The sequence below is a fragment of the Entelurus aequoreus genome, linkage group LG03 (assembly GCF_033978785.1).
Source record: "Entelurus aequoreus isolate RoL-2023_Sb linkage group LG03, RoL_Eaeq_v1.1, whole genome shotgun sequence".
Classification (NCBI taxonomy): Eukaryota; Metazoa; Chordata; class Actinopteri; order Syngnathiformes; family Syngnathidae; genus Entelurus; species Entelurus aequoreus.
This window is the reverse complement of record NC_084733.1, coordinates 46,140,987-46,167,796: the sequence shown is the minus strand read 5'-3', so window position 1 is coordinate 46,167,796 and position 26,810 is coordinate 46,140,987. Positions and strand designations below refer to the sequence as shown.

The window sequence follows — 26,810 nt, the reverse complement described above, 5'->3', positions numbered from 1 at the left end:
TCGGGGTTCATTGGGGTTAAAACAATCTCCATCCACACAAGTGTAGTTTCAAAACTGTCTATGTCTACACACAAACACATACACCTGCTGCCATGCACGTTTTGTCCAATCAGAAGCCTGAAAAAGCAGCAAAATCTGACTTGGTGGCATTACACTTCCTATTATGTTTATTTTTGATCGACTTCAGATGTACAATGACATGTACATTATCTTTAAAACCTGCCTGCACATACACATAGAATCCTGGGAACATTATTAAAGAGCGAATTCACGCCTGTGCTGCTGAAACCCAACACTCATAGAATTCTAACATGTTCAGCAACATGGTGATGTATTACATGTGCAGTGAAGTGTACATTATTTGTAAAATCAGCGCACACTAACGAAACCCTCTTTTGTATGTTAAAGTACCTATATAAAGTGCACAGACGTGTATGTACCTCTGCAAAACTCTCGTGGAATTGTAAAACATTTAATCATCCATATAGTGATATGGTACATGTGTAATGAAGTGTACATTGTCCTTAACATCAGTACACACTACAAGGAGGACACTATTTTTTAGTTGCTCTCTCGCTTTTGGCTCCATCTACAAAAATGGACGCAAGAATTGAAGTTAACTTCATGATTTGTCGTTAAATAAGGACTAAAAACATAAAATAATATTGCACCTTTCTTACGACACACAGCAAAAAGTCTTGCTTGTCAAAGTTGTCCCATCAGGTGGAGGTTCGACAGCGATCATATCCAAAACAGCTGACTGTTTGCGCCGGCGGGAGTGTCGCAAAACCCATTTTGATGTGTCTTTTTATTAATATTGAGTGAAAATAGCTGCATGTTTACGTTCAAACATACATTAAGTCCTCTTATAGTATGTTTAAAGGCAGCAAGGCAGTGTTGTTGAGCTTGGAAATGACCGCGTACAACCGTGACGTCATCACAAGTCTCCGTTTGTGCCGTGTACATGCATACGCTCAGCGGAGAGTTTTGGATTGATTGATTGAAATTGATTGATTGAAACTTTTATTAGTAGATTGCACAGTAAAGTACATATTCCGTACAATTGACCACTAAATGGTAACACCCGAATACGTTTTTCAACTTGTTTAAGTCGGGTTCCACTTAAATTGATTCATGATACAGATATATACTATCAAATATATACTAACATCATAATAAATGTCAGGACTGGGTCTATGGCGTGGTTTGTTCTCCCAGAAGGCAATGAAAAATTGGCGCGTGCAAGACGTGAATTTAAATACATTTTTAATTCTAACTAAAAAAAAGTACAAACAAAAGGCGCTCACAGCGGAGGTAAAAAAACTTGACTAGACAAAACAAAAGGCGCGCACAATGGCGGAGAACTATGAACATTAAACAAACAAAAACTTACGTGACAAGAGATGAAACAAGAACTAACGTGACAAGGAACTGTGGACATGGCATGAATGGGTGATGTCGCCAGGACGAACAACAGAAACAGAAAAGCCTATATAGTGACATGAAAAGTGAAAACAGGTGCGTGACTAACTGTGAACAGGTGCATGACATGACTGTGAAAACGTGAGACAGGTGTGTGTGAGTCCAAACGTGGAACAGGTGAAACTAATGGTTGCTATGGTGACAAACAAAACCAGGAAGTGAAACCAGGAACTAAGGAAGTGTCCAAAAAACAAAACAGCACATGGCCAAACAAAAACATGAACACAGACATGACAGAACCCCCCCCTTACGGACAGATCCCAGATGTCCAAAAACAAAAAACAGGATCAAGAGTCATGGGAGGGGGGGAGGGGGACATGGCGGTGGGTCGCCAGACCAGGTGTCCCCGAATCCACCGGGGCAGAGTCAGGTGGCGGCGGCGGGTAGACCGCCGCTGAACCTGACGAGGTGGGCGACCTGGGAATGGCCACATTCGTGGCAGACGAGGAGGTCGGCGCACCTGGCGTGGCGGACGCCCATGGAAAGGCCACATCCTTGGCCGACGAGGAGGTGGGCGCGTTGTCGTGGCAGGCGGCGAAGCTTGGCGTGGTGCGTCAGGCGGCGAAGCTTGGCGTGGTGCGTCAGGCGGCGAAGCTTGGCGTGGTGCGTCAGGCGGCGAAGCTTGGCGTGGCGGGTCTTGACGAGGGTCTTGGTCTTGGCATGGGTCTTGGTCTTGGTCTTGGCGAGGGTCTGGGTCTTGGTCTTGGACTTGGTCTTGGCGTGGTTGGTCTTGGTCTTGGACTTGGCGTGGTTGGTCTTGGTCTTGGACTCGGCGTGGTTGGTCTTGGTCTTGGCGTAGTTGGTCTTGGACTTGGTCTTGGTGTGGCTGTGCTTGGACTTGGTCTTGGTTTGGGTCACTTGGCGGGTCTTGGTCTTGGTCACTTGGCGGGTCTTGGTCTTGGTCACTTGGCGGGTCTTGGTCTTGGTCACTTGGCGGGTCTTGGTCTTGGTCACTTGGCGGGTCTTGGTCTTGGCTTTGGTCTTGGCGTGGGGCAGCCACGGGCGGCACTTGGCGGCGTGGGGCAGCCACGGGCGGCACTTGGCGGCGTGGGGCAGCCACGGGCGGCACTTGGCGGCGTGGGGCAGCCACGGGCGGCACTAGGCGGCGTGGGGCAGCCACGGGCGGCACTAGGCGGCGTGGGGCAGCCACGGGCGGCACTTGGCGGCGTGGGGCAGCCACGGGCGGCACTTGGCGGCGTGGGGCAGCCACGGGCGGCACTTGGCGGCGTGGGGCAGCCACGGGCGGCACTTGGCGGCGTGGGGCTGCGACGGGCGGCACTTGGCGGCGTGGGGCTGCGACGGGCGGCACTTGGCGGCGTGGGGCTGCGACTGGCGGCGCTTGGCGTGGAGCAGGTACTGGCGGCGCTTGGCGTGGAGCAGGTACTGGCGGCGCTTGGCGTGGAGCAGGTACTGGCGGCGCTTGGCGTGGAGCAGGTACTGGTGGCGCTTGGCGTGGAGCAGGTACTGGTGGCTGTGGCTTGGCAGGTCGAAAGACAGGTGGTGGGGGTCGTGCTGGAGGCTGTGGCTTGGCAGGTCGAAAGACAGGTGGTGGGGGTCGTGCTGGAGGCTGTGGCTTGGCGTGACGAAAGACTGGTGGTGGGGGTCGTGCTGGTGGCTGTGGCTTGGCAGGTCGAAAGGCAGGTGGTGGTGGTCGTGCTGGAGGCTGTGGCTTGGCGTGACGATGCTGACCCACCCCAACTGAACAATTCCCAGCCCTAGCCCCCCCCTCAAGGAGCGGATCCCAGACGCGCTCCCCGCGGTCTGGAACCGTCTTTTGGGGTGGGCGGAGGGGGTTCAGGAGGAGGGCAGAATCCTCCCCTCTAAATTGTCCAAAAGGTCTTTCGTTCCCCCCCACCTGGGCTTTTGTGGGTGAAAAAAAAATTTCTGACTTGGGCGTGGCATGAGTCCTGGGGGGCGGGGCATGAAAATTGGGTGACTGTGATTGACAGGATCTGATTTCTAAAAACATGTCTTGGTAATATTTAATCATGGATTTAGAGTCTTTGGTTGGATGTGGCTGACAAGAAAAAGAGTTCAGGGGAAAAAAATCCATGACGTCACCCACTGGCAGCGGCGTGACGTCGTCCTGGGGAAGCCGGGCTGGCTGCAGCTCGTTTCCGCCCGGAGGGGGAGGAGCTTGCGGGAACGATGCGTCCTTTCCACTGCTTGTGGAAGCCCTCCCTGACGTCCTTCGTCGGGAGCGGCGCTTCCGGGACTGCGGTGACGCAGCGCCATCCTCGGACCAAATGGAGTCTCTGTACTCCACGGAGGAGTAGCGCAGCGTTTCCTTCTCCATGGCGTGGAGGACCTCCCACGCTGCCTCGTCCAAAACGCCCAATTTTCTTGCGGGAGAACTTTTATGCTGGCGACATACTGTCAGGACTGGGTCTATGGCGTGGTTTGTTCTCCCAGAAGGCAATGAAAAATTGGCGCGTGCAAGACGTGAATTTAAATACATTTTTAATTCTAACTAAAAAAAAGTACAAACAAAAGGCGCTCACAGCGGAGGTAAAAAAACTTGACTAGACAAAACAAAAGGCGCGCACAATGGCGGAGAACTATGAACATTAAACAAACAAAAACTTACGTGACAAGAGATGAAACAAGAACTAACGTGACAAGGAACTGTGGACATGGCATGAATGGGTGATGTCGCCAGGACGAACAACAGAAACAGAAAAGCCTATATAGTGACATGAAAAGTGAAAACAGGTGCGTGACTAACTGTGAACAGGTGCATGACATGACTGTGAAAACGTGAGACAGGTGTGTGTGAGTCCAAACGTGGAACAGGTGAAACTAATGGTTGCTATGGTGACAAACAAAACCAGGAAGTGAAACCAGGAACTAAGGAAGTGTCCAAAAAACAAAACAGCACATGGCCAAACAAAAACATGAACACAGACATGACAATAAAGTCATCACACAAGATAATCATCAGAGTATATACATTGAATTATTTACATTATTTACATTATTTACAATCCGGGGTGTGGGATGTGGCGGGGGGGTTAGGTTTGGTTGGTATCAACACTTCAGTCATCAACAATCAGCATCAACAATTGCATCATCAGAGAAATGGATATTGAAACAGTGTAAGACTGACTTGGTAGGATATGTACAGCAAGTAGTGGACATAGAGAGAGAGATCAGAAAGTATAAGTCTTTTGCAATTTGTTTAATGAACAATGAAGACTGCAAAGAAGAAAGTTGTAGGTGGGATCGGTGTATTAGCGGCTGGCTACAGCAACACAACCAGGAGGCAGGAGGACTTTGAGATGGATAGCAGACGCGCTAGACTTTCTCCGTCTCCGGGCCGCCGACCGCATCTATGATCGTCGCTCCGTCGATCGCTGGAACGCAGGTGAGCACGGGTGTTGATGAGCAGATGAGGGCTGGCTGGCGTAGGTGGATAGCTAATGTTTTTAGCATAGCTCTGTAGAGGTCCCGTTGCTAAGTTAGCTTCAATGGCGTCGTTACCAACAACATTGTTAAGCTTCGCCAGCCTGGAAAGCATTAACCGTGTATTTACAGGTCCATGGTTTAATAGTATTGTTGATTTTCTGTCTATCCTTCCAGTCAGGGTTTATTTCTTTTGTTTCTATCTGCATTTAAGCCCGATGTGCTATCACGTTAGCTCCGTAGCTAAAGAGCTTCGCCGATATATTGTCGTGGAGATAAAAGTCACTGTGAATGTCCATTTCACGTTCTCGACTCTCATTTTCAAGAGGATATAGTATCCGAGGTGGTTTAAAATACAAATCCGTGATCCACAAGAGAAAAAGGAGAGAGTGTGGAATCCAATGAACCCTTGTACTTAAGTTACGGTCAGAGCGAAAAAAGATATGTCCTGCACTACACTCTAACACTCTAGTCCTTCACTCTCACGTTCCTCATCCACGAATCTTTCATCCTCGCTCAAATTAATGGGGTAATCGTCGCTTTCTCGGTCCGAATCGCTCTGGCTGCATTGTAAACAATGGGGAAATGCGAGGAGCCCTTCAACCTGTGACGTCACGCTACTTCCGGTACAGGCAAGGCTTTTTTATCAGCGACCAAAAGTTGCGAACTTTATCGTCTATGTTCTCTACTAAATCCTTTCAGCAAAAATATGGCAATATCGCGAAATGATCAAGTATGACACATAGAATGGATCTGCTATCCCCGTTTGAATAAAAAAAAATCATTTCAGTAGGCCTTTAAACACTAAAATTAAAGTTACAATCTTGCTTACTTTAATTTATTTTGAAAATCTTACTAAAAAGTGTATCTTTTATCAATCAGTTAAGTTGGGGTCTACCATTTAGTGATTTTACTTGTTTGTGTTTATGGATTTAACAAAAACATTTGACACAATCACAGTATCTTAATAAACAAATTAGAAATGTATGGAATCAGATGGTTGGTCTTGAACTGGGTAAGAAGCTACTTAACCGACAGGAAGCAATACGTGAAGATAGGCGAACACACATCTACAGAGCTGGAAATATCTGTGGCGTACCTCAGGGATCAATACTGGGACCAAAATTGTTAAATTTTTATATAAACGACATTTGTAAAGTTACAAAGGAATTAAAGTTAGTATTATTTGCAGATGATACAACAGCGTTTTGTTGAGAGAACACACAGAAGCTAATACAAATAACAGAAGAAATTAACAAATTAAAAAGATGGTTTGACAAAAACAGACTATCTTTGAATCTCAGTAAAACTAAAATAATGCTATTTGGTAACAGTAGAAGGGAAAGTCAAACACAAATACAAGCAGACATTGAAAGGGTAAAAGAAAACAAATTTTTGGGTGTAATAATACACGATAAAATGAACTGGAAACCTCATGTAAAAATATCCAACATAAAGTAGCAAGAAACATGTCAATAATGAATAAAGCAAAATATGTTCTGCACCAAAAATCACTTCATATTCTCTACTGCTCACAAGTGTTACCATATCTGAGCTATTGTGCAGAAATATGGGGAAACAACTAAAAATGTGCGCTTCATTCACTAACAGTGTTACAAAAAACATCAATTAGCGTAATACATAATGTTGGATACAGAGAACATACAAACCCTTTATTTATTGAATCAAAAATACTGAAAATCAACGATTTGGTGCATTTGCTAACAACTAAAATTATGTACAAAGCAAACTATAACCTGCTACCCAAGAATGTACAACACTTCTTCTCAACAAAAGAGGAGAAATATAACTTTTGAGGAAAATCTAATTTAAAACATTTGTATGCGGGTACAAAATGTAAAACCCTATGTGGGATTAAATTATGGAATGGATTAAGCAAAGAAATCAAACAAAGCCCCAATATGATTAAGTTTAAGAGACTGTTCAAACTTAAAGTGTTCACAAAATACTAAGAAGAACAATTATGATGAACATCTTGAACTTTTTTTTTTGAGATAATGGTTATTTATGTATTCAATATTTGTTTTACTTACTAATGGTATATTATTTATTATGTATTTATTCACTGTTGTGTTACAAACAGAGAACAAGGAAATGGGTTAAAATTGCTATGATATGAAAAGGGGTAGGATTAAATAAGCTCTGCTTTTTCGTACTCCTTTTCGGACATGCTATAATGAAACAACTGGATATACTGTATGTGATGCATTACATTGTATTGTAAGCATGTTTGAAATAAACTGAAACTGAACTTATTAACGTTTTTTTGTGGCTATTAATAATGAACATTTGGCTTGAGATTCTGGTTTGGCAAAAGTTGACTGCATTATTAACTGTACTTCATTTATTATTTATTTAAAAACAATTCAAGTTTTTTGTCATTTATCTTGATTACATATATTCCACTTTTATCATGTTCTATTACAGTACATTGTTTTAACATGATTGTTTTCAATAATAACACCTGATGGTACAAATAACACATTTCATTGCTGTAATTATACCATACAATGATTAGGTTTGGGTAAAATTATCGATTTGATCAATTATGGCGCTGCAGTAGTATATCTTTTGAAGGCCTAATATTACTTTATGAATCAAAAAGATTTAGGAAATTGGCCATGATGCTTTGCCAAAACCATGATACCTCGAGACTGTGATATTTTTGCTTAAGGTTATCATATTGTCAGAATCTCAAACCGGTCCCTGCCTAGTTACCTTACGTTGACGTTTCTGTGTGTGTCTATGCTAGCATCCTCGCAGAGGCAAAAAGAATGGATGACTGACAAGAGTGGTCACCTTGTTTCTTTTATTCTGCTATATCCATCCATCCAACCATTAGATAGTTTTAAAAAGCTACCGGCAGATTTTCATCTAACTTTCAAGAAATGTTCGAAATGGGATAAGGAACAAGTCGTTACGTATTGGGGCTGATCCGGATCTTTTCTACTTTGTTACCTTACGTTTGTTACAAGCTTCAATCTTTTGTGTGTGTATTATTGTGGCCATGCCTCCACTCACACAGACAAAAGACAGAAAAAAAGGCTTTCCTCTTGATTATTTAATTCTGCTATAAATAGCTCAAAATCCTCGATTAAACTTTCAGGATCTGTCAGAAATGGAATAAGCATCTGGATAACTTTCTTGATTCAGGACTTTTTTTCACTGTTTCCCTCACTCCAATTTAAAAAAAATCTATATGTAAAAGAGTGTAGTTTGAACATGCCTGTCCACATAAAGCACATTTATAAGCAGTCATGTGCATTTTGACCAATCAGCAACCTGAAAAAGTAGCCAGAGCTGACTTTGTCGCACATTATAATAAGGCCTCTCTATGAATATAGTCAGGTGTTAAAGGCCTACTGAAATGAAATGTTCTTATTTAAACGGGGATAGCAGATCCATTCTATGTGTCATGCTTGATCATTTCGCGATATTGCCATATTTTTGCTGAAAGGATATAGTAGAGAACATCGACGATAAAGTTCGCAACTTTTGGTCGCTGATAAAAAAGCCTTGCCTGTACCGGAAGTAGCGTGACGTCACAGGTTGAAGGGCTCCTCACATTTGCACATTGTTTACACCAGCAGCGAGAGCGATTTGGACCGAGAAAGCGACGATTACCCCATTAATTTGAGCCAGGATGAAAGATTCGTGGATGAGGAAAGTGAGAGTGAAGGATTAGAGTGCAGTGCAGGACGTATCTTTTTTCGCTCTGACCGTAACTTAGGTACAAAGGCTCATTGGATTCCACACTCTCTCCTTTTTCTATTGTGGATCACGGATTTGTATTTTGAACCACCTCGGATACTATATCCTGTTGAAAATGAGAGTCGAGAACGCAAAATGGACATTCACAGTGACTTTTATCTCCACGACAATACAGCGTGGCGAAGCCTAGCAATGCTGTTGCTAACGACGCCATTGAAGCTAACTTAGCTACGGGACCTCGACAGAGCTATGCTAAAAACATTAGCTCTCCACCTACGCCAGCCCTCATCTGCTCATCAACACCCGTGCTCACCTGCGTTCCAGCGATCAACGGCGCGACGCAGGACTTCACCACGATGATCGGTGCGGTTGGCGGCCCGGAGACGGAGGAAGTCAACCCAGACAGGTGAGGACAGCGGCGCGGCGGCGGACGGTGTTGTAGCTTTCGACGACACCCCGGCCGCCATCAGAGTCGGCAAGAAAAATATATTTCCCCAAAGTTACGTACGTGACATGCATAAAGCGGCACGCACGGACGGGCAAGCGATCAAATGTTTGGAAGCCAAAGCTGTACTCACGGTAGCGCGTCTGCTATCCAACTCAAAGTCCTCCTGGTTGTGTTGCTGTAGCCAGCCGCTAATACACCGATCCCACCTACAGCTTTCTTCTTTGCAGTCTCCATTGTTAATTGAACAAATTGCAAAAGATTCACCAACACAGATGTCCAGAATAGTGTGGAATTTAGTGATGAAAACAGACGACTTAAGCTGGCTGCCGTGCTATTCCAAAATGTCTGCTTCAACCAGTGACGTCACGCGCAAACGTCATCATACCGAGACGTTTTCAGCAAATATTTCCCGGGAAATTTAAAATTGCACTTTATAAGTTAACCCGGCCGTATTGGCATGTGTTGCAATGTTAAGATTTCATCATTAATATATAAACTATCAGACTGCGTGGTCGGTAGTACTTTAAAATTGGCACACACTTACATGTTTTTGAAACAGATGTGTGTGTGCTGCTTAAAATAAAAGCAACAGCTGGGAGTCAATTTAATGTTTTGTCGTTGGATAAGGTTTAAAAACGAGTTAATGTCGCACATTTCTTATGACACAAGCCTAAAAGCTCAGTTTTACCCATCCACATTTAAGAAAATCCCCACTCTCGCCAGAGATCCATTGTTAAAGGCAAAAACCTTGTGTGGACGAGAGGCCAAAACACATCAACAAATATGCAATTTAAAAATATGCGTATTCGTGTGGACATAGCCTGAGGGGGTTCATCTAGTCCTGCGTCTGAAGGTTGAATGTTGTGCTATTATTGTATCATCTTTCTAATCTAGTGCATCTTTTCATCTCAGAAGGTAAACTCTAGGTTTCTCACCTTTACATGCCCAGCAGGATAACAATCCCTTTTCCTCTGTACACCAGCAGGCAACACCAAGTATAGTTTGGCTGACATTGAGCCCTCATTTCAGTTGTGTTTCATGTCATCACTCCCCAGTCTGTCTACTTGGCCTTCTATTTTACCGGGGTTTGGGCCACTTACTGGTAATTTAGGAGTTCCTTTGGGTTCCAGCAGTTTAATGTTGACTGTTAATTGTACTGCATGCCTCTGTAAGCAATTGTTGTGAATGTTAAGTGCCAGGTTGAGGTGAACTGAAGCTACAACCACCGCATTCAAACACAAGTGTTTACAGTCAGGGAATTCCCAAGTCTGACTGAGAATTATTTCTTAAGTCAAACGTTTGTACTGTTGATTTTCTTTTAATAAAAAAAGGTACAATAAACCATTTTAAACACTATAATGTTTCCTGTGTGTCAATGTAGTAAAACATTTATTTTTTGCTAGCACGACAAAAACATGCAACCTATTGACTGTGTAAATGTACGCGTAAATTGTTGTCTGGTTGCCTCTCTTTATTTGCCCTGTGATTCCCTGGCATCCAGACCAGACTGTAGTCCGTCTTTTGTGTGATGTCAGTCGGGATGAGCTACAGCTTCCTGCAACCTTGAACAGGATAAGCAATATAGAAAGTGAATGGATGGGTATTTTGTTGAGATTCTTTGAAGTTTAATCTATCCAGCATGCATGTAATCAATGCTCGCTCATGCGATAATTCCCAGTGTTCATATCTGTAAATAGGGAAGAAATGGAAAAGCTATCTTTCTGTGTCAGGTGACTGCGCTACATTAAATGCATACAGAAAATAATATGGTTAAGATAATTATGTTACTGCTAGAGATGGGTACCGATTGCGGTACTTTTTTGGCACTAACCAAATTCCGCTGGCACCGATTCACGTAAATCTAACATTGCCATCGTACAGTATGACGTCACGCCTAGTTGGCCGGCCTTTCGCTCTTAGGCACTTGCCGATCACTCCAGCATCACTGAGAGCGGACTCAGCCAAATTACCTCTAGGTAATGTTGCATTTTTCAATGCCAACTAAGCAATTGACACTCAAAGAAATGTCAAGTAAGACTTAACTTTTCCAAAAATGTGCTAGCTTGATGCTAATATACTGTACATTGACTTTGAAATTGAAATGCTACTAATTAGCAATAGCAATTTTACATTGCGATTTAAACACCTCCAAATTTGTTAATGAAAGTTAAAACTAAGATGCACGTTACAAACAAACAGCGTGTGCGTAATAAATACATCCTTACAGTAATAATACTTTTGATGGCGCAACAAAAGACTAGAAAGCAAAGGACTGAGTCGCCAACACACTATAAACTATACACTATTGCATACTTGCCAACCCTCCCGAATTTTCCGGGAGACTCCCGAATTTCAGTGCCTCTCCCGAAAATCTCCCGGGACAACCATTCTCCCGAATTTCTCTTGATTTCCAGCCGGACTTAAGGCACGCGCCCTCCAGGTCCGTGCGGACCTGAATGAGGACAGCCTATCGTCACGTCCGCTTTTCCTTCATATAAACAACGTGCCAGCCCAGTCACGTTATAACATCTACGTCTTTTGGCGAGTGCACAACTGCACACACAACAAGAAGAAGACGAAGAAGACACAGTCATGGCTACGACGAGTGACAGAGAATAGAACGAGGATGGACAATTCAACCCTGAACTCACTCCTTTCCTGCAAATTAAATTTCACTGATGCTGCCTGTAATAGAGTGATCTAAGTTGTTTGTTGCCATCTCCTGGTGAATGTTGTGTATAGTGTTCTGTTGTTACTTTTTGGTTGGCCAACGGTTTACGTTGTATTGCGCACCCTGACGGCAAGTGTGGGAGTCGGTTCTGAAGTATGAAGTAAAGAGACGTAACGTCATCACCTCGCCTAGAATTGACTCCAACCCAGAATATTACACTGCCCATACGTATGCTCCTTCAAAGGCTGTGCTACTGGCTGCAAAGCATTGCACTTTCAAATACAACAATGAGTAAAGGAGTGTTATGTGTGTTTATATGTAAATAAATGAACACTGAATTTCAAGAATTTATTTTAATTATGTATATATATATATCTATATATCTATATCTATATATCTATATATCTATATCTATATATAGATATAGATATATAGATATAGATATATAGATATATATATATAGATCTATATATATAGATATATATATATGTATATATAAGAAATACTTGAATTTCAGTGAATTCTAGCTATAAATATCTCCCGAATTTGGAGGTCTCAAGGTTGGCAAGTATGCACTATTGCCATCTAACAACTTGGACTTCCAACTGTAAATGAGACTCAATGATGCCATAATAAAAACACCTATAACAACTGAACGACCGTTATCATAATCAACTCATTTTTAAGTGTTGCAATAAAACATTTGATTTTCTTATCCAAAATATTAATATTCAACACACACAGAAGTAACAAAAATTGGTACCATTGAGTACCGGTATCGTTGGTACACTATCTGTTCAAGTGTGAATGGGACCCATCTCTAGGGTTACAACTTAGCACTATTTAATAAACACATTATGCTTAATAAAGCAAAGACTTAAGGGTTTTCCCTTAAATCAGTTACAATTACTTAGTTTTTCAAAACGTTTGGTCATTTTTCTCTAAAGTTGTGCTTTAAATATACTTGTACACATTTTACTGTGAACTGGGGTCTCTTAACATAAAGTTGGGAGAATGGATGAGACAGATGTTTACAATGTAACCATTCGGTCAAAAAAACCCAACGCTCTTCTGTGGAAATGTCCAACACCCACTTCATGCATCCAAGACATCACCCCAGCAACAATGATCAACCCACAGTCCTTCCTACATACACCTTTTCCAGGTGTGTGTTTTCAAAGTAAAGCAAGCAGTAATTTCATATTGTCTTAACCTTTTTATGGCTCCAAAATAATTATCACTCTCATCCTTACCATTTAGCCTGTCATCATTGCTGTCTCACCCTGCTAAAACCATTCCAAAGCTGAAGGTTACTGCGTCATTATTGTGCAATTTGACTAAAACTGTTCGTATTGTATGGAAAGTTAAATATTGTACCTTCTACATGTTTTACTTCTATGTATCTTTATTATAATTATGACAATATTCTTCACACACCGCTGTCACCAAATTGCTAGTATTCCGTCACATGACTTCTTCCCGAAAGTGAAAACCAGTGGTGTACAAAAGAGGCTAAAATTTTCCTGCAAAAAGCAGATACGAGCAAAAAAATCTAACTATGCAATGGAATCTATCTCTATACTTAATCAAAAAAGGTTTGTTGAGTGATATCATTGATTATACGTCATTCGCGTTCCCAGACATATCGAACTGTTGTGCTCCAGACATCGTTCTACATGACAAAACAGATGGAAACTTTGAAAACCAAGGAGGTCTACAATTTCTTTGTGTATCGTTGGGTCAAGGAAATTGGTATCAAACCTCTCCCAGATAAATATGCATAGTTTTTTCTCGGGTAAGGTTGCATTTCATGATTAACTTCGCGTCTACTGCCATGTGTGTGAATGTTCTCATTCATCCAGATCATTGTCATCTCAGGGCACTCAATAGACCGCAACTGGACTGTTTGGTTTGTCTTAGAAGACTTTTCGCCTCTCATCCGAGTAGGCTTCATCAGTTTGTGTTCATAGACTTTAGTCTGGACTAGATCTGACCAATCTAGGTCCATGAGCATGAACTGATGAAGCCTACTTGGATGAGAGGCAAAACATCTACTATGACAAACCAAACAGTTCCGTTGCGCTCGATTGAATGCCCTGAGATGTCTACTGCCACGTTTGTTGCTGTTGCATGTGCCGAAGTCTTTCTGCATTGTGACAAAGTTCTTGTTGGTTCTCCATTGCGGCATGCTAGCTCTAAAAGAGTGTTAAAAGTAGTGTTACATGACACCGATTTACTTGAATAGCACACATGATAATAGCAGCAAGTTGTTTTTATGATTGGTGGTATGTTTGGAAGGAAAATCGAGAGCCTGTCCAAATTTGGCCTAGCGTAAAATCTTATAAGCCAAGTGCTAGTATCAAAGCCAATACATGTCATCTATTTTAGTGTTTCTTAACCATAGCACCCCCCAGAGAGCCACCAAAAATACATTATGTTATGTTTCTCAGCTGGGGTTTGTATGAGCCAAAGCGGTACTCAGTTGTAATACACTCTTCATTACTTGTGGTAGTATTGACAATCTCAAACAAATAGAAGAAGTCTAGAGATGAACTAATAGAGACGTTTATTAAGTGCAAAAATATGACTAAAGGGTGAAGTTATATTTTCATTTGAACTTTAATTGTATTGATAGTTTAGTTAAGAAACATATTTTTTTATTGATTTACTTTATTTTAGCACAACATAATTGTGTGTAAAAAATTATTCTTTAAAGTAAGTTATTTGAGTCCCTTCATATGCCGTATATTTGGTTAGTACTTATTTTCTTATCAGCCTGACCTAAGCCGAAGGTTTATGTGTGAAATAAATAATAATTGTGATTAACACATGGATTCATATTATTTGACAGGGTTGTAAACTGTAAGTAGGTTAGATATAATTATTGAGTACGATTAAAATCAAGAGGAAGATTACAGTTACCCGGTAATATTTGTGTGGGCCCCAGGCCCCTCGATAGTGGAAAAGTTTGGCCCTGGGGTAAAAAAAAAAGACCATGTGTTTACCATGAATTGATCTACGTGGACCCCGACTTAAACAAGTTGAAAAACTTATTCGGGTGTTACCATTTAGTGGTCAATTGTACGGAATATGTTCTGTACTGTACAATCTACTAATAAAAGTTTAAATAAATCAATCAATTTATGCAGGTATAGAAGTATTTAAGATAATATTAACATTTCCAACTAATAATCAAATTTTGCTTGTGTATTTCTTTTGCAAACAGGCCAAAGTATCTCTCTTACAATATTTCCTCTTTGTCTCTGTCTCTAAGATGTGGCCAATGGCAGTACGGGCTACCGGCCGCCACCTAGGACCAAGGAGGTGGTCATCAATGGCCAAACAGTCAAGCTTAAGTACTGCTTCACTTGCAAAATTTTCAGACCACCACGTGCCTCCCACTGCAGCCTCTGTGACAATTGTGTGGGTGAGTTAATCAAACTTATGCATTTTAATGTGTTTTATTCTCGTCATTTTCAACATTTAGGCTGTTGACATAAAGCCATAATCACAAAAACATTTGAATCACATGCACCTTTAGGCTCTGCTTTCATTTTGACTTCAGTCACAAAACAATAATTTGTGAGAATGGGTGAATAAAATCTGTCGTAGTTAGGATATCTGATTATAGTCATTCCCATGCTTTGCACTGCAAGATGTTACTCAGTTATGTAAGACTGATTGTGACAGACTTATTTTTAAAATCAGGATTGATTTAACCCAAAATGAGCAAAGATCTATCCGAAATCACATTTGGCTATTGGTTATCAAATGTTGAAATGTTACATGAAGCTTTTATGGAACTGCACTGCAGGTATCACAGCAACAGCCTCGTTCTGTAAATGTCAGTGGGATAACAAGCTCTTAAATAAGTAAGCAGTCACAATGGATCAGGCCCCCTGCTGAATATAAACGACAAAGAGGGTGATCCACAGAGAAGTGACAGCTATCATTTTTATTTTGCACACAATATATATGTTTTGCTTGTACAGGAGACAGGAGACCCAGACCATGTGTGCATGTTTTACACTTTTAGCCAGATGTCAGTGGGATTTTTTTAATTACTAAACATTTTTAAATGGCTTATGACTAGATTACAGTTTGATGATCTCCAACTAAGATTACAGTTTAGATGTAGATCATCAAATAAGGCTTAAGTTTTTATATAGCACAACAAAGCCATAAAATAAACACAAATAATATTGTATTTAAAAGAACCACCAGGGGATTAGAAAAAGGCGCCTTATGTATAACTAACCATATTATCTAAACCTGTATCCACCCCTCAGTTTGGATTAATTAATGACCAATTGATAAGACAAATGTAGTATTCAAAGTTGTGTGTGATTCATCATTCACCTTCATGCTTTCAAACATTTCAACTAGATATTGATGACTAAAGGCTAGAGCAGGTCTCCTTACATCAAACAACAACAGCAACTCTAAATATTAAGTTACAAATCTACCACTGTGGATAGCTACAGGTCCACATTTAGAAATGAAGTGTGAAAAAATACTCGCTTTAAAGTCCTTAGAAACATTAGCTGCTTTGAAGTACGGTAAATTGGCATTCATTAATTTGACCTTTCATAAATTGTTGAGTAATGTATTTATTATTTGCATACATGATACTGTCTGTTAGTCAGCAAGACCGGTTGCAATGTACGTTGTTTCCCCAGTGTTCAAAAATATGTGTTGAATTATTTTCTTCCTAAGAGACCTTAAATTGCCTTTTCAAATTTTAACACAGACTGAGATGATCTGCTCCGTTTGCAAATGTTCCCAATCATTTTCAATGGTAACTATGGATACCAACATGAACTTTGTGACTTTAAAACATCAAATTTATTGGCCATAGTTTAGTCACAGTTGGTTTTCCAGTAATTTTGGCCTATTTTTTTTGCTTGGAATTAGTTTACATAACTAGCTATTTTTCACATTGGGTGTCTATTTTGCCAAGGCAGAGGGACAATTCACTTTACCCCACATTTTGGACAGATGTGGATTCCCGCTGTTTGTTTACATGCTCTCAAGTAACTGGGTTGTTATATTTAAACAAGCATCTGGTGTCCCAACATTAAGCAATACATAAGGTCCTCATGTACAGGGATATTAAAAAAACAACGGTTTTATACTCTACTCCAGTCACTGAAAAAACTAATTACAGCGCTACCTCAATTTAGGAACTTCATTGGTGTAATAATAATTCTAAAATCCAACATGCCTTTTAGAAAGAAAAACAAACTTTTAGACCAGAGGTCTTCATCTAAAATTAAAATTGGTCCAGATATACAGCATTCGGGGCGGTATAGCTCGGTTGGTAGAGCGGCCGTGTCAGCAACTTGAGGGTTGCAGGTTCAATCCCCGCTTTTGCCATCCTAGTCACTGCCGTTGTGTCCTTGGGCAAGACACTTTACCCACCTGCTCCCAGTGCCACCCACACTGGTTTAAATGTAACTTAGATATTGGGTTTCACTATGAAAAGCGCTTTGAGTCACTAGAGAAAAAGCGCTATATAAATATAATTCACTTCACTTCATTTCCTCAGACAATTGTCGTTTGGTGTTTTCCGGTTTTAAGACCAGATGTTTTGGGGGCAGTTCATAATGGGTTTGTTTTAGCATTGGCTTTGCCAGCTAACGGTGGGGAGGTTTGTAATGACTCTTTTTCTTCATGGCGGGGGCATGCAACATACTCAGCTAACAACTAATAATTCTAATGGATGCTTGCAACTTAAAAACTAATAAAAAGTCGATAGACAGTTCCTATTTCAAAATACTTGTAAGTTTAAATTCATGTAAGCTGAGGTACCACTGTATTGCATTAATTCAATTTGAAAACAGCTTTTTAAAACACATGTAAACACCATAGTTAAATCCTGCTTGACTTTTGTTTTCAAGCATTTGCAGAACACACGGACACTGTGATTACCCAGATCATAAATGATCTCCTGAAAACGCTGACATTGCCAAGAAAGCATGCCCCCTAAAGAAGCAGGAGAAAATTTAAGGCACCTGAGACGCCAGTTGCAGAGTCTACGTCAAGTTAAATAGTGAACCAGAGGATACTAAAATACCTGTTGTCAAATACATCTAGGAACTGATCAGATGCTGTAGTTTGCATCATCTCGACTACAAAATGAAAGGCACTACTCATCAGTTGAGGATGACAACACCACAATATTAACGTAAATCGGGACAGTTAATTTATTTTTTAATGATATTTGCCTATTCCAACAATATCAAGCAATGCATTTTATTTATTAATGCACAATACAACATTTCAGTCGTATTTGACTGAAGTACTTATTCATAAATTCCTATTTTATTATTATTATTATTATTTTTTTTTTTTCTATCTATTCTTATCCATGCTTTCATACTCTTAAATACTCCTAATTATTTTGTCATTTTTAGAATCTTTATTTTTAATATCCTTCTTTTCTTTTTTGCTTTATAACTGCACAAACTATATTTAAAAAAAATTTTTTTACTACTATCTATTGTCATTAATTCCTTCATCTCTGTACAACATTTGCTTGATTGGGCTGCACTTACGAAACATGCCAATTACTATACTAACATTTAAGAAATTATAGTTGTAAATTGGCAGTATTACACAATACTCATTTTATAGATTAGAATAAATGATAACCTGTCATTTATTACAGTTACAGTATATGATCATTATTGTCATTGTCTGCATAGCCAACCAACACTCTTTGCTTTGTATGTTTGTTGTGCAATATATGTGTGTGTAAAAAAAATGTGTCCTAAGAGTAAAGCCATTTATCAAGGACATGTTGCATCTTCTTGCGCAGATAAATAATTCCCATTAGCCCAGTACAAAATAAAATGTTCTTCCCAATTCCACCTGTTTTTAGCATCTTACTTTGCTGCGAGTTAGCTAATAGACCAAATGGGCTAGCTAGCTAGCTAAAGTAACAATAGCACAATGAAACATAAATATAGAATTTCAATATAAATATGAATAAGTAAAAAAAAACCAATACAAACAGTAAATAATGAGGTTTTATACAAAAAGACAATTCCAAAAAAGGAAAAATCCCCAAAAGCATGTGTGTGAGTGAACATAACCCAAGGACTTGACTCTCCCCCTGTCTATGCAGAACGGTTTGACCACCACTGTCCCTGGGTGGGGAACTGCGTGGGAAAGAGGAACTACCGTTTCTTCTACATGTTTATCCTTTCGCTGTCCTTCCTCACTATCTTCATCTTCGCCTTTGTCATCACACACATAATTTTACGTGAGTAAAACACACTTATGAATGTGATTTAATCCAGGGGCTTCCAGGTGTACTGTATATGTTGTAATAGTAACCAGTTACTGTTGATTTTCTCATTGATATTGAATGTACAGGACAAAAACTACCGTATTTTCCGGACCATTGGGCGCACAGGAGTATAAGGCACACGGCCGATGAATGGTCTATTTTCGATCTTTTTTCATATATGAGGTGCACCGGATTATAGGGCGCATTAATATGTCTTACCTTATTCACACACCTTAATAATACTCGTACGTTAAAGCATAGTACAATCCATCAAGCGGTGCGGCTTCATAGCTTACCAAAGTCGTACTAAAACATTTTGATACATTTTTGAGCGCTGTGTGTAATGTTCTGCATTTTCAATGGAACATATAAAATGTTGGTGTTGTTTACTTGAGTAAAATTGAAGATTACACGTATCTCTTGTGTGTGACTGCCATTATATTGCAGTCTACACGTATCTCCTATGTTTGACTGCCATCTACTGGTCACACTTATCATTTCACCATGTACCAAATGAAATAGCTTTGAGGTCGGTAAGCAAAACCAGAATTATTCCGTACATTATGCGCACCGGGTTATAAGGCGCACCGTTGAGTTTTGAGGGAAAATAGGTTTTTAAGTGCGCCTTATAGTCCGGAAAATACAGTAATTGTTGTCCTCAGGTGTAGCACCAGCTCATCCTTTTACATTTACATTGTATCTGGTTAACATTACCAAAACCTGCAGCCTGTGATCCCGATGTATTTTGCAGAGCTGTTACTTAAAGAAAAAACGACTTTGATACTTCTGGTGTATGTAGGTCCAGCCGCACAGCTGCCCAACATTGTTTTTTTTGGTCTGTCCTTGGGCAGATGGACATTAAATTGAAATGCCAATATAATTGGGCACTGTGCCTTGAATTCGCAGCAGGTAATAATTCCAATGCGTGTATAACCCAACATCTGATACCCTCAGAGCTTTTCACACTGATGGAAGTTATTTCTTTGCATCTCTGTTTCTACAGGCTCCCATCAAAGTGGGTTCCTCACTGCTCTTAAAGACAGTCCAGCCAGATATCCTTTTCATCACAAACTTAAAGGGGAACTGCAGTTTTTTCGGAATTTTGCCTATTGTTCACAATCATTATGAGAGGCAAGAACACATATCTTTTTTTATAATTTTAAAGATGATTTAAAAAAATGTTTGAAAGATGCGGCTAATGGGAGTTGTCGTTGTAACCTTTAAAGCCCTCTAAAACAACTTCAGAACTCAAATACACTTTACGGTGATACTTGGACACGTCATCAGTGATAAACCCAGGGTCATAGGGTGTTTCAGGTCTTTAATCATCAGACACCCTCGCCTGGGCGACCCAGCCGGGGGTGATCATACCCTATGGATCCACAGCCACCTGGAGGCCTTCTCTGCGGCCTTGAGGATGTTCATAGTGGCTTTTCTTGACTGCAGTTCTCTGATGCCAAGGAGTTTGAACACTCGCTGAGGGGAGTGACCTGCAAAACCTCTGTAATCAACTTCGATTGGTTCGCAGCGGGATTTCCAGCCACTGCTACGGCCCTGCTTCGGTATTTCGCCCTCCTGTGCTCATTGGCTTCCCCAATCCTTCCTCCCAGGTAACAGTCAGCTCCACTAGCACCACTTGCTTGGTTGACTCCGATGTTAACACCATGTCTGGGTGGATTGAAGTGGTAGCGATGTTGGCCGGGAACTTGAATTGCCTTCCCAGGTCAACTTGGAGCTGGCAGTCAGGAGCGATGGAGAGGAGCCCCCTGATGAGTTGGGCTGGTGGTTTGCCTTCTGCCCTGCTTTGAGGACTGCAATTGGCTGCTTTGGTGCAATCTGGAACTTGGTGTTGTGTATCACTGTGCAGATGGAATCCGCCAAAGATTTTAAGACTTGGTCGTGTCGCCAGCAATACCGCCCCTCCGCAAGAGCCTTTGGGCAACAGCCCAGGATGTGCTCCAAGGAGCCCCTCCTCTGGCCCAGATTGCACTCCAGCGTGTCTGCTAGGCCCCAGGTGTGCAGGTTGACCGGGCTTGGGAGAACATCGTACACAGATTGAATGAGGAACTTTGTGGTCAGTTTCAGCTTTCCAGAGCTCTGCCTAGGTAAGTTTCCGAGGTTCTGCATGCTCCCACCTTGTCCACGCCCCTTGCTTAGACATGCTGACCATATTGCTGCAACGTTCTTCTTCCACCTCTGCACGGATCTCAACGTTTTATATACACAGTGAAAGTCTATATATAATGTAGTAACAGACACATTCATAACTATATGTAATATGTTCAATATTTACCGTATTTTGATAATTGTAATCATTTCCGGGACTGATTTCTTTCACGGATTGATTTCTGTTTCCATAGCAGCCCACGTCTGACTTCTGGCAACAAGTGTGTTCTTACTTCCGGAATCAAACACGAGTGTGTTCTAATCATGGCAGACTTTGTAACAGACAACGGAAACGACTATTTGAGGATTTACAAACTTTTGAAGCTAATTATACTGCTGCTTATAGACGCAAGCACAAAGAAAGAGTGAGACGTTGGAGCAGATGGAAGCCGGGAGAGGGGGATAAAAGCGATTTTAACGCTATAAAAATGGAACTTGGAGCCAAGCTATTTCGACATAAATGAATTGCTTACCCAAAATCAGAAGGAAAACGTCCCTTGCCAGCTGGACCAGACGAACATCTGTCCGTTGAGTGAGTCATTTTAATATTGATCATGAAACACGCAGCACGCCATGCGTGGTAGTAGAACTACAGTACATAGGCTGTCTAGCTCAGCTGTGTACAAGTAAAACATGAATTTTGGGCTAATACTTTACCGATACTGTAATATGATTGTTCATGTTTTTCAGTCAGTACAGATTGGTGTTTGTGGAGGTTGCCCTCCAGGGGGTTCTTCAGACCACCAAGCACAGAGATGAGAGCCCGTTTCAGGGTTACAATATTGTTTTATTTTGACGTAATGTCCCAGGTTGCTTTTCAGCAATTGTCTTTTAGTCTCTTTTCAGTCTCCCTCTCGCTCTCACGCCAGCTCCCCTCCAGCTCCCACTCCGTCTCTCCTCCTGGCTGCTGCTTATAACAGAGCGACAGGTGATTAGATAACAAGGCCCAGGTGGGCCATCTACGCACCTGTCACTGATTTCGAGGCCGGTCCTGGCACACCCCACTTCGCTGCAGACCTGCAGGCCAAGCCCCCCTCCACATATCTCCACCGCCAGACGCAGGCCGGGAAGACGTCCGGCCGCGCCTACTCCCCCCACCCCCGTGAGGGAGCGGGAGGGGAAGTCGGCCACGGCCATCTGCGCCCCCGGTCTGTGGATCACCTAAAATTGTAGGGTTGTAAAGCTAGATACCAACGGGTGATCCGCGCGTTGGCATCTTTCATGCGGTGGAGCCACTGGAGGGGTTTGTGGTCCGAGCAGAGACTGAATGAGCGCCCCAGAAAGTAGTACCGGAGGGCCCCGACCGCCCACCGGATGGCGAAGCACTCCCTCTCCACAGTGCTGTACCTCGTCTCCCGGTCTGAGAGCTTCCGGCTGATGTATAGGATGGGGCGGTTGACGCCCTCTACCTGCTGGGACAAAACATCTCCCAGTCCTCTGCCCGACGCATCAGCCTGCAGACAAAACTGGAGAGAAAAATCAGGCATGTGCAGGACCGGCTTCTCGCAGAGGGCCTTTTTAACCCTCTCAAACACCTGCTGGCACTGCTCCGTCCACTGGACCAGATCTGGAGCACCCTTTAGGGTGAGGTCAGTTAGTGGGCTGGTCAGGTCCGCAAACCGGGGGATAAACCACCGGTAGTAGCCTGCCAGACCCAAAAACTGCCTCACCTCTTTTTTCGTCTTGGGGGTTGGGCAGGCCGCAATTGCCGCTGTTTTGTCTACCTGCGGGCGCACCTGCCCTCCTCCCAAGTGGTACCCCAAATACTGTACTTCCCTCCGGCCAACTGTACACTTCGCCGGGTTGGCGGTGAGCCCCGCCTGCCTCAGGGACTCGAGCACTGCCCCCACCCGCCGCCTCAGGGACTCGAGCACTGCCCCCACCCGCCGCATGTGTTCTTCCCAGCCGCTACTCTAGATGATGATGTCATCCAGGTAGGCGGCCGCGTATGCAGCGTGAGGGTGCAGCACCTGGTCCATGAGGCGCTGGAACGTGGCGGGCGCACCGAACAAGCCAAACGGAAGTGTCACAAATTGGTATAAACCTTCCGGAGTGGAAAAGGCCGTTTTTTCCTTGGACTCTGGCGACAAGGGAATCTGCCAGTAGCCTTTGGTCAAATCCAGTGTCGTAAAAAAACGAGCAGTGCCCAGCCGATCCAGGAGCTCGTCGACCCGGGGCATTGGGTAAGCGTCAAAACGTGATACCTCATTTACCTTGCGGAAATCCACACAGAACCGCACAGACCCATTCTTCTTCCCTACTAGAACGATGGGGCTGCACGGGATTCTTCTATTACGCCCAACTCCAGCATGGATTTTAATTCCTCCCGAACCACTTAGTGTTTGTGTTCGGGGAGCCTGTAGGGCCGAGACCGCACCGTAACACCCGGGCTGGTCTCAATATGATGTTGGATGAGTTTTGTGCGGCCGGGCCGAGTGGAGAACACATCAGAAAAGCGCTGCTGCAGCTTGGCAACATCCGCTTTCTGTGCTAACGTGATCTGATTATCACAGAGGAGGGGGGAGGGCAGGGCAGAGCACGGGATCTCTGGCACAAACTCCTCCTCGACCACCATCACCATGGAAACCGGCTCCGCCTCCTTCCATGCTTTCAGGAGGTTTAGATGGTAAATTTGAGTGTCTCCGCCCCGGTCCGAGCGTGGGACCTCATAATCCACATCACCCACTTGCCGTGTGACCACAAAGGGTCCTTGCCACCTGGCGAGTAATTTCGAGCTGGACGTTGGAAGTAACACATGCACTTTTTCTCCCTGTAAAAATTTTCTTAGCTGAGTCCCCCTGTTATACAAGCGCTTTTGACGTTCCTGGGCCCGGAGCAAATTCTCGCGTGACAAGTGCCCCACCGTGTGGAGTTTTGCTCGCAGGTCCATGGCGTATTGAATTTCATTTTTGCTGGGTCTTGGACCCTCCTCCCAGCTTTCTTTAATTATGCGCTACACTCTTTGTGGAGATGGAGCGCAGCGGCACGGCTTCGGGATAACGAGTTGCGTAAGCCACCCGGACAAGCACAAAACAAAATCCCTGTGTGCTCGGGTGGAATGGTCCATTGAGGTCCATACCAATTCTTTCAAAGGGGACCTCCATGAGTGGTAATGGGCGCAAGGGCGCCTTGAAGGTGGCCACTGGATTGACCAGCTGGCAGTCCGGGCAGGCAGCATACCAGCGGCGCACGTCTGCCCGGATGCCCGGCCAATAGAATCGGACCATTACCCGATCGAGTGTCTTATCATACCCCATGTGGCCAGCCATGGGGTTGACGTGCGGCACCAACAACTGGGTGATTTTCTCTCCTGTCTGAGTGTCACGGCTCACTCGGTATAATCTATCCCTAATGATTGCAAAATGAGTGAATACCCGCACTGTTCCCGGGCGCACCAGCTGACCATCGATGGAAACCACCTGGTCCCAGGTCGCGCGCAGAGGGGAAAATCCTCCGTAGGGTGCCAGTGGGGATCCGGGGGGGCTTCCCGCGAAGCCCCCGCAAGTTCCCCCTCGGCAGTGTTGGATGAACCAGCGTCGCCACTGAGAACCTTTCCTACAGGCCGTGAATGCACCCCTACACATTGTGTCACTAAATGGTTAAACCCCGGTCAATTTGTACCCAAAATTACGGGGTGCGTAAGGTGCACACTTACAGCAACCTTGACACTATGCTTTTGCCCATCATACAAAATTTCCACTGGCACCACTGGGTACTCGAGCACATCCCCATGAACACATCTAATTTTCACCCGTGCTGCCTGCCTCAAAGCCTTAGGTCGAACCAGGTTCTGGTGGATTATGGACTGCTCGCAGCCCGAATCCACCATCGCCCGGTATGTACCCCCTTGTAACCTTACCGGTATACAGTACGTCTCACCCGGGCCGGGGGGGGCACTGGAGGGCCGGCCACCCGGATCACCTGCCTCACCTCCACCCGCGGAGGTCCCTGACGCACGTAACCGGGCCGCCCACGCCTCCAGCACGCCTGCCCACGCGTTTGAGGGGCCGTCTGCGCGGGAAATGTTGTATAAGCAGAAGCTGGGACCTGCGGAGAAAGAGCAGAGGGAGAGTCACATAGGTAGTGCTTTGGGACCGGCGATACCTCCTCCTCCCGTTGCGCGCTCGGTCCGCGCGGTGTGGGTGCCGGTCGCGCCTCGTAGTGCACTGCCAGGTGGTCCTCGGCGAGGGTCACTGCCGCTGCCAGGTACCGGGGCAGGTGATACCGGACCCTGTTTGCCGTCCGCGCCGGGATTGCCTTCAGGAACTGCTCCACAAGTAGTTGCTCCATTATCTGCTCGTCCCCCTCCCTCGGCTGCAGCCAGCGCGTCGCCGCCTCTTGGAGTCGCTGACCCAGCATGAACGGGCGGTCCTCCTCCTCCAGCCGCAGCGCCCGGAACCAGCGCCGGTGGTCTTAGGTGGTGCAACCGGTCCGGTCCAGCACCGCCCTCCTCAGTTCCGGGAAGTGCACAGGGGAGACCGCCGGCAGGCTGAGCGCCGCTCTCTGCGTCTCCCCTGTCAGCAGTGGCAGGAGACGAACGCCCCACTCTTACCTTGGCCACGCACATGCCTCTGCTGTGGCCACAAAAATGTCAATGAAGGCATGGGGGTCTTCCTCCTCCTCCATGCGCTGCACGGCGACGGCCGCTGATGTCGGCCGTGCCGTTCCCACCCGGTCCGCCAGTGATTGCAGGTTTTGGCCCTGCTGGGCCATTTGTTGGCGGACCGCCCGCCTCCAGCTGCTGGGGGCTGGCCGCTGTCACTCTGGCGAGCACGCTCGCCAACGCCGTCAGGGGGTCGGCTTCCATCGCCTCAGGTGGTCTGGCTTGGTTGGGCGCCAAATTGTGGAGGTTGCCCTCCAGGGGGTTCTTCAGACCACCAAGCACCGACATGAGAACCCGTTTCAGGGTTACATCCATCCATCCATCCATTTGCTTGTCCCTTTTGGGGTCGCGGGGGGTCGCTGGAGCCTATCTCAGCTGCATTCGGGCGGAAGGCGGGGTACACCCTGGACAAGTCGCCACCTCTTCGCAGTTCAGGGTTACAATATAGTTTTATTTTGACGTAATGTCCCAGGTTGCTTTTCAGCAATTGTCTTTTAGTCTCTTTCAGTCTCGCTCTCGCTCTCACGCCAGCTCCCACTCCGTCTCTCCTCCTGGCTGCTGCTTATAACAGAGCGACAGGTGATTAGATAACAAGGCCCAGGTGGGCCATCCACGCACCTGTCGCTGATTCCGAGGCCGGTCCTGGCACACCCTGCTTTGCTGCAGGCCCGCAGGCCATGCCCCCCTCCACAGTGTTGTATTGCAGTGTTGTGCATTACAAACTCAAACGCGTTTTGTGCTGTTGCAGAAGCTAGCTTATCTCTTGCCGTTGTTAGCTTTTACAGCTAATACCGGAGCATGGCGATGTATTACTGCAATGGAAAGAGTTCCTCTGTGTTTGCTCCTACAATAACACTGCCGCTACAGCGTGGTTATTATACAGGTTACGGAACATAAATTAAGTATTGTTGACAGTTTTTTGATGCATTTTTAAAGTGATTTAGAGGTAGAATTGATTGCTCCCATTAGCTGCTTTGCTAGACACATAAAAAGGGATGATTTTTATACATTT

At 44.0% G+C, this 26,810-nt stretch overlaps 1 protein-coding gene across 7 annotated transcripts in view; it reads left to right on the top strand.

Moving 5' to 3' along the window:
* The window catches only part of zdhhc14 (zinc finger DHHC-type palmitoyltransferase 14), a 146,479-nt gene that overhangs the window by 97,172 nt on the left and 22,497 nt on the right, over positions 1 to 26,810 (top strand). For all 7 annotated transcript variants that reach the window (XM_062041946.1, XM_062041948.1, XM_062041943.1 and 4 more), the window contains exons 4-6: positions 15,010 to 15,162; positions 18,865 to 19,002; positions 20,033 to 20,081. In XM_062041946.1, coding sequence (XP_061897930.1) covers positions 15,010 to 15,162; positions 18,865 to 19,002; positions 20,033 to 20,081 — 340 coding nt within the window. The remainder of the gene's footprint in view (positions 1 to 15,009; positions 15,163 to 18,864; positions 19,003 to 20,032; positions 20,082 to 26,810) is intronic.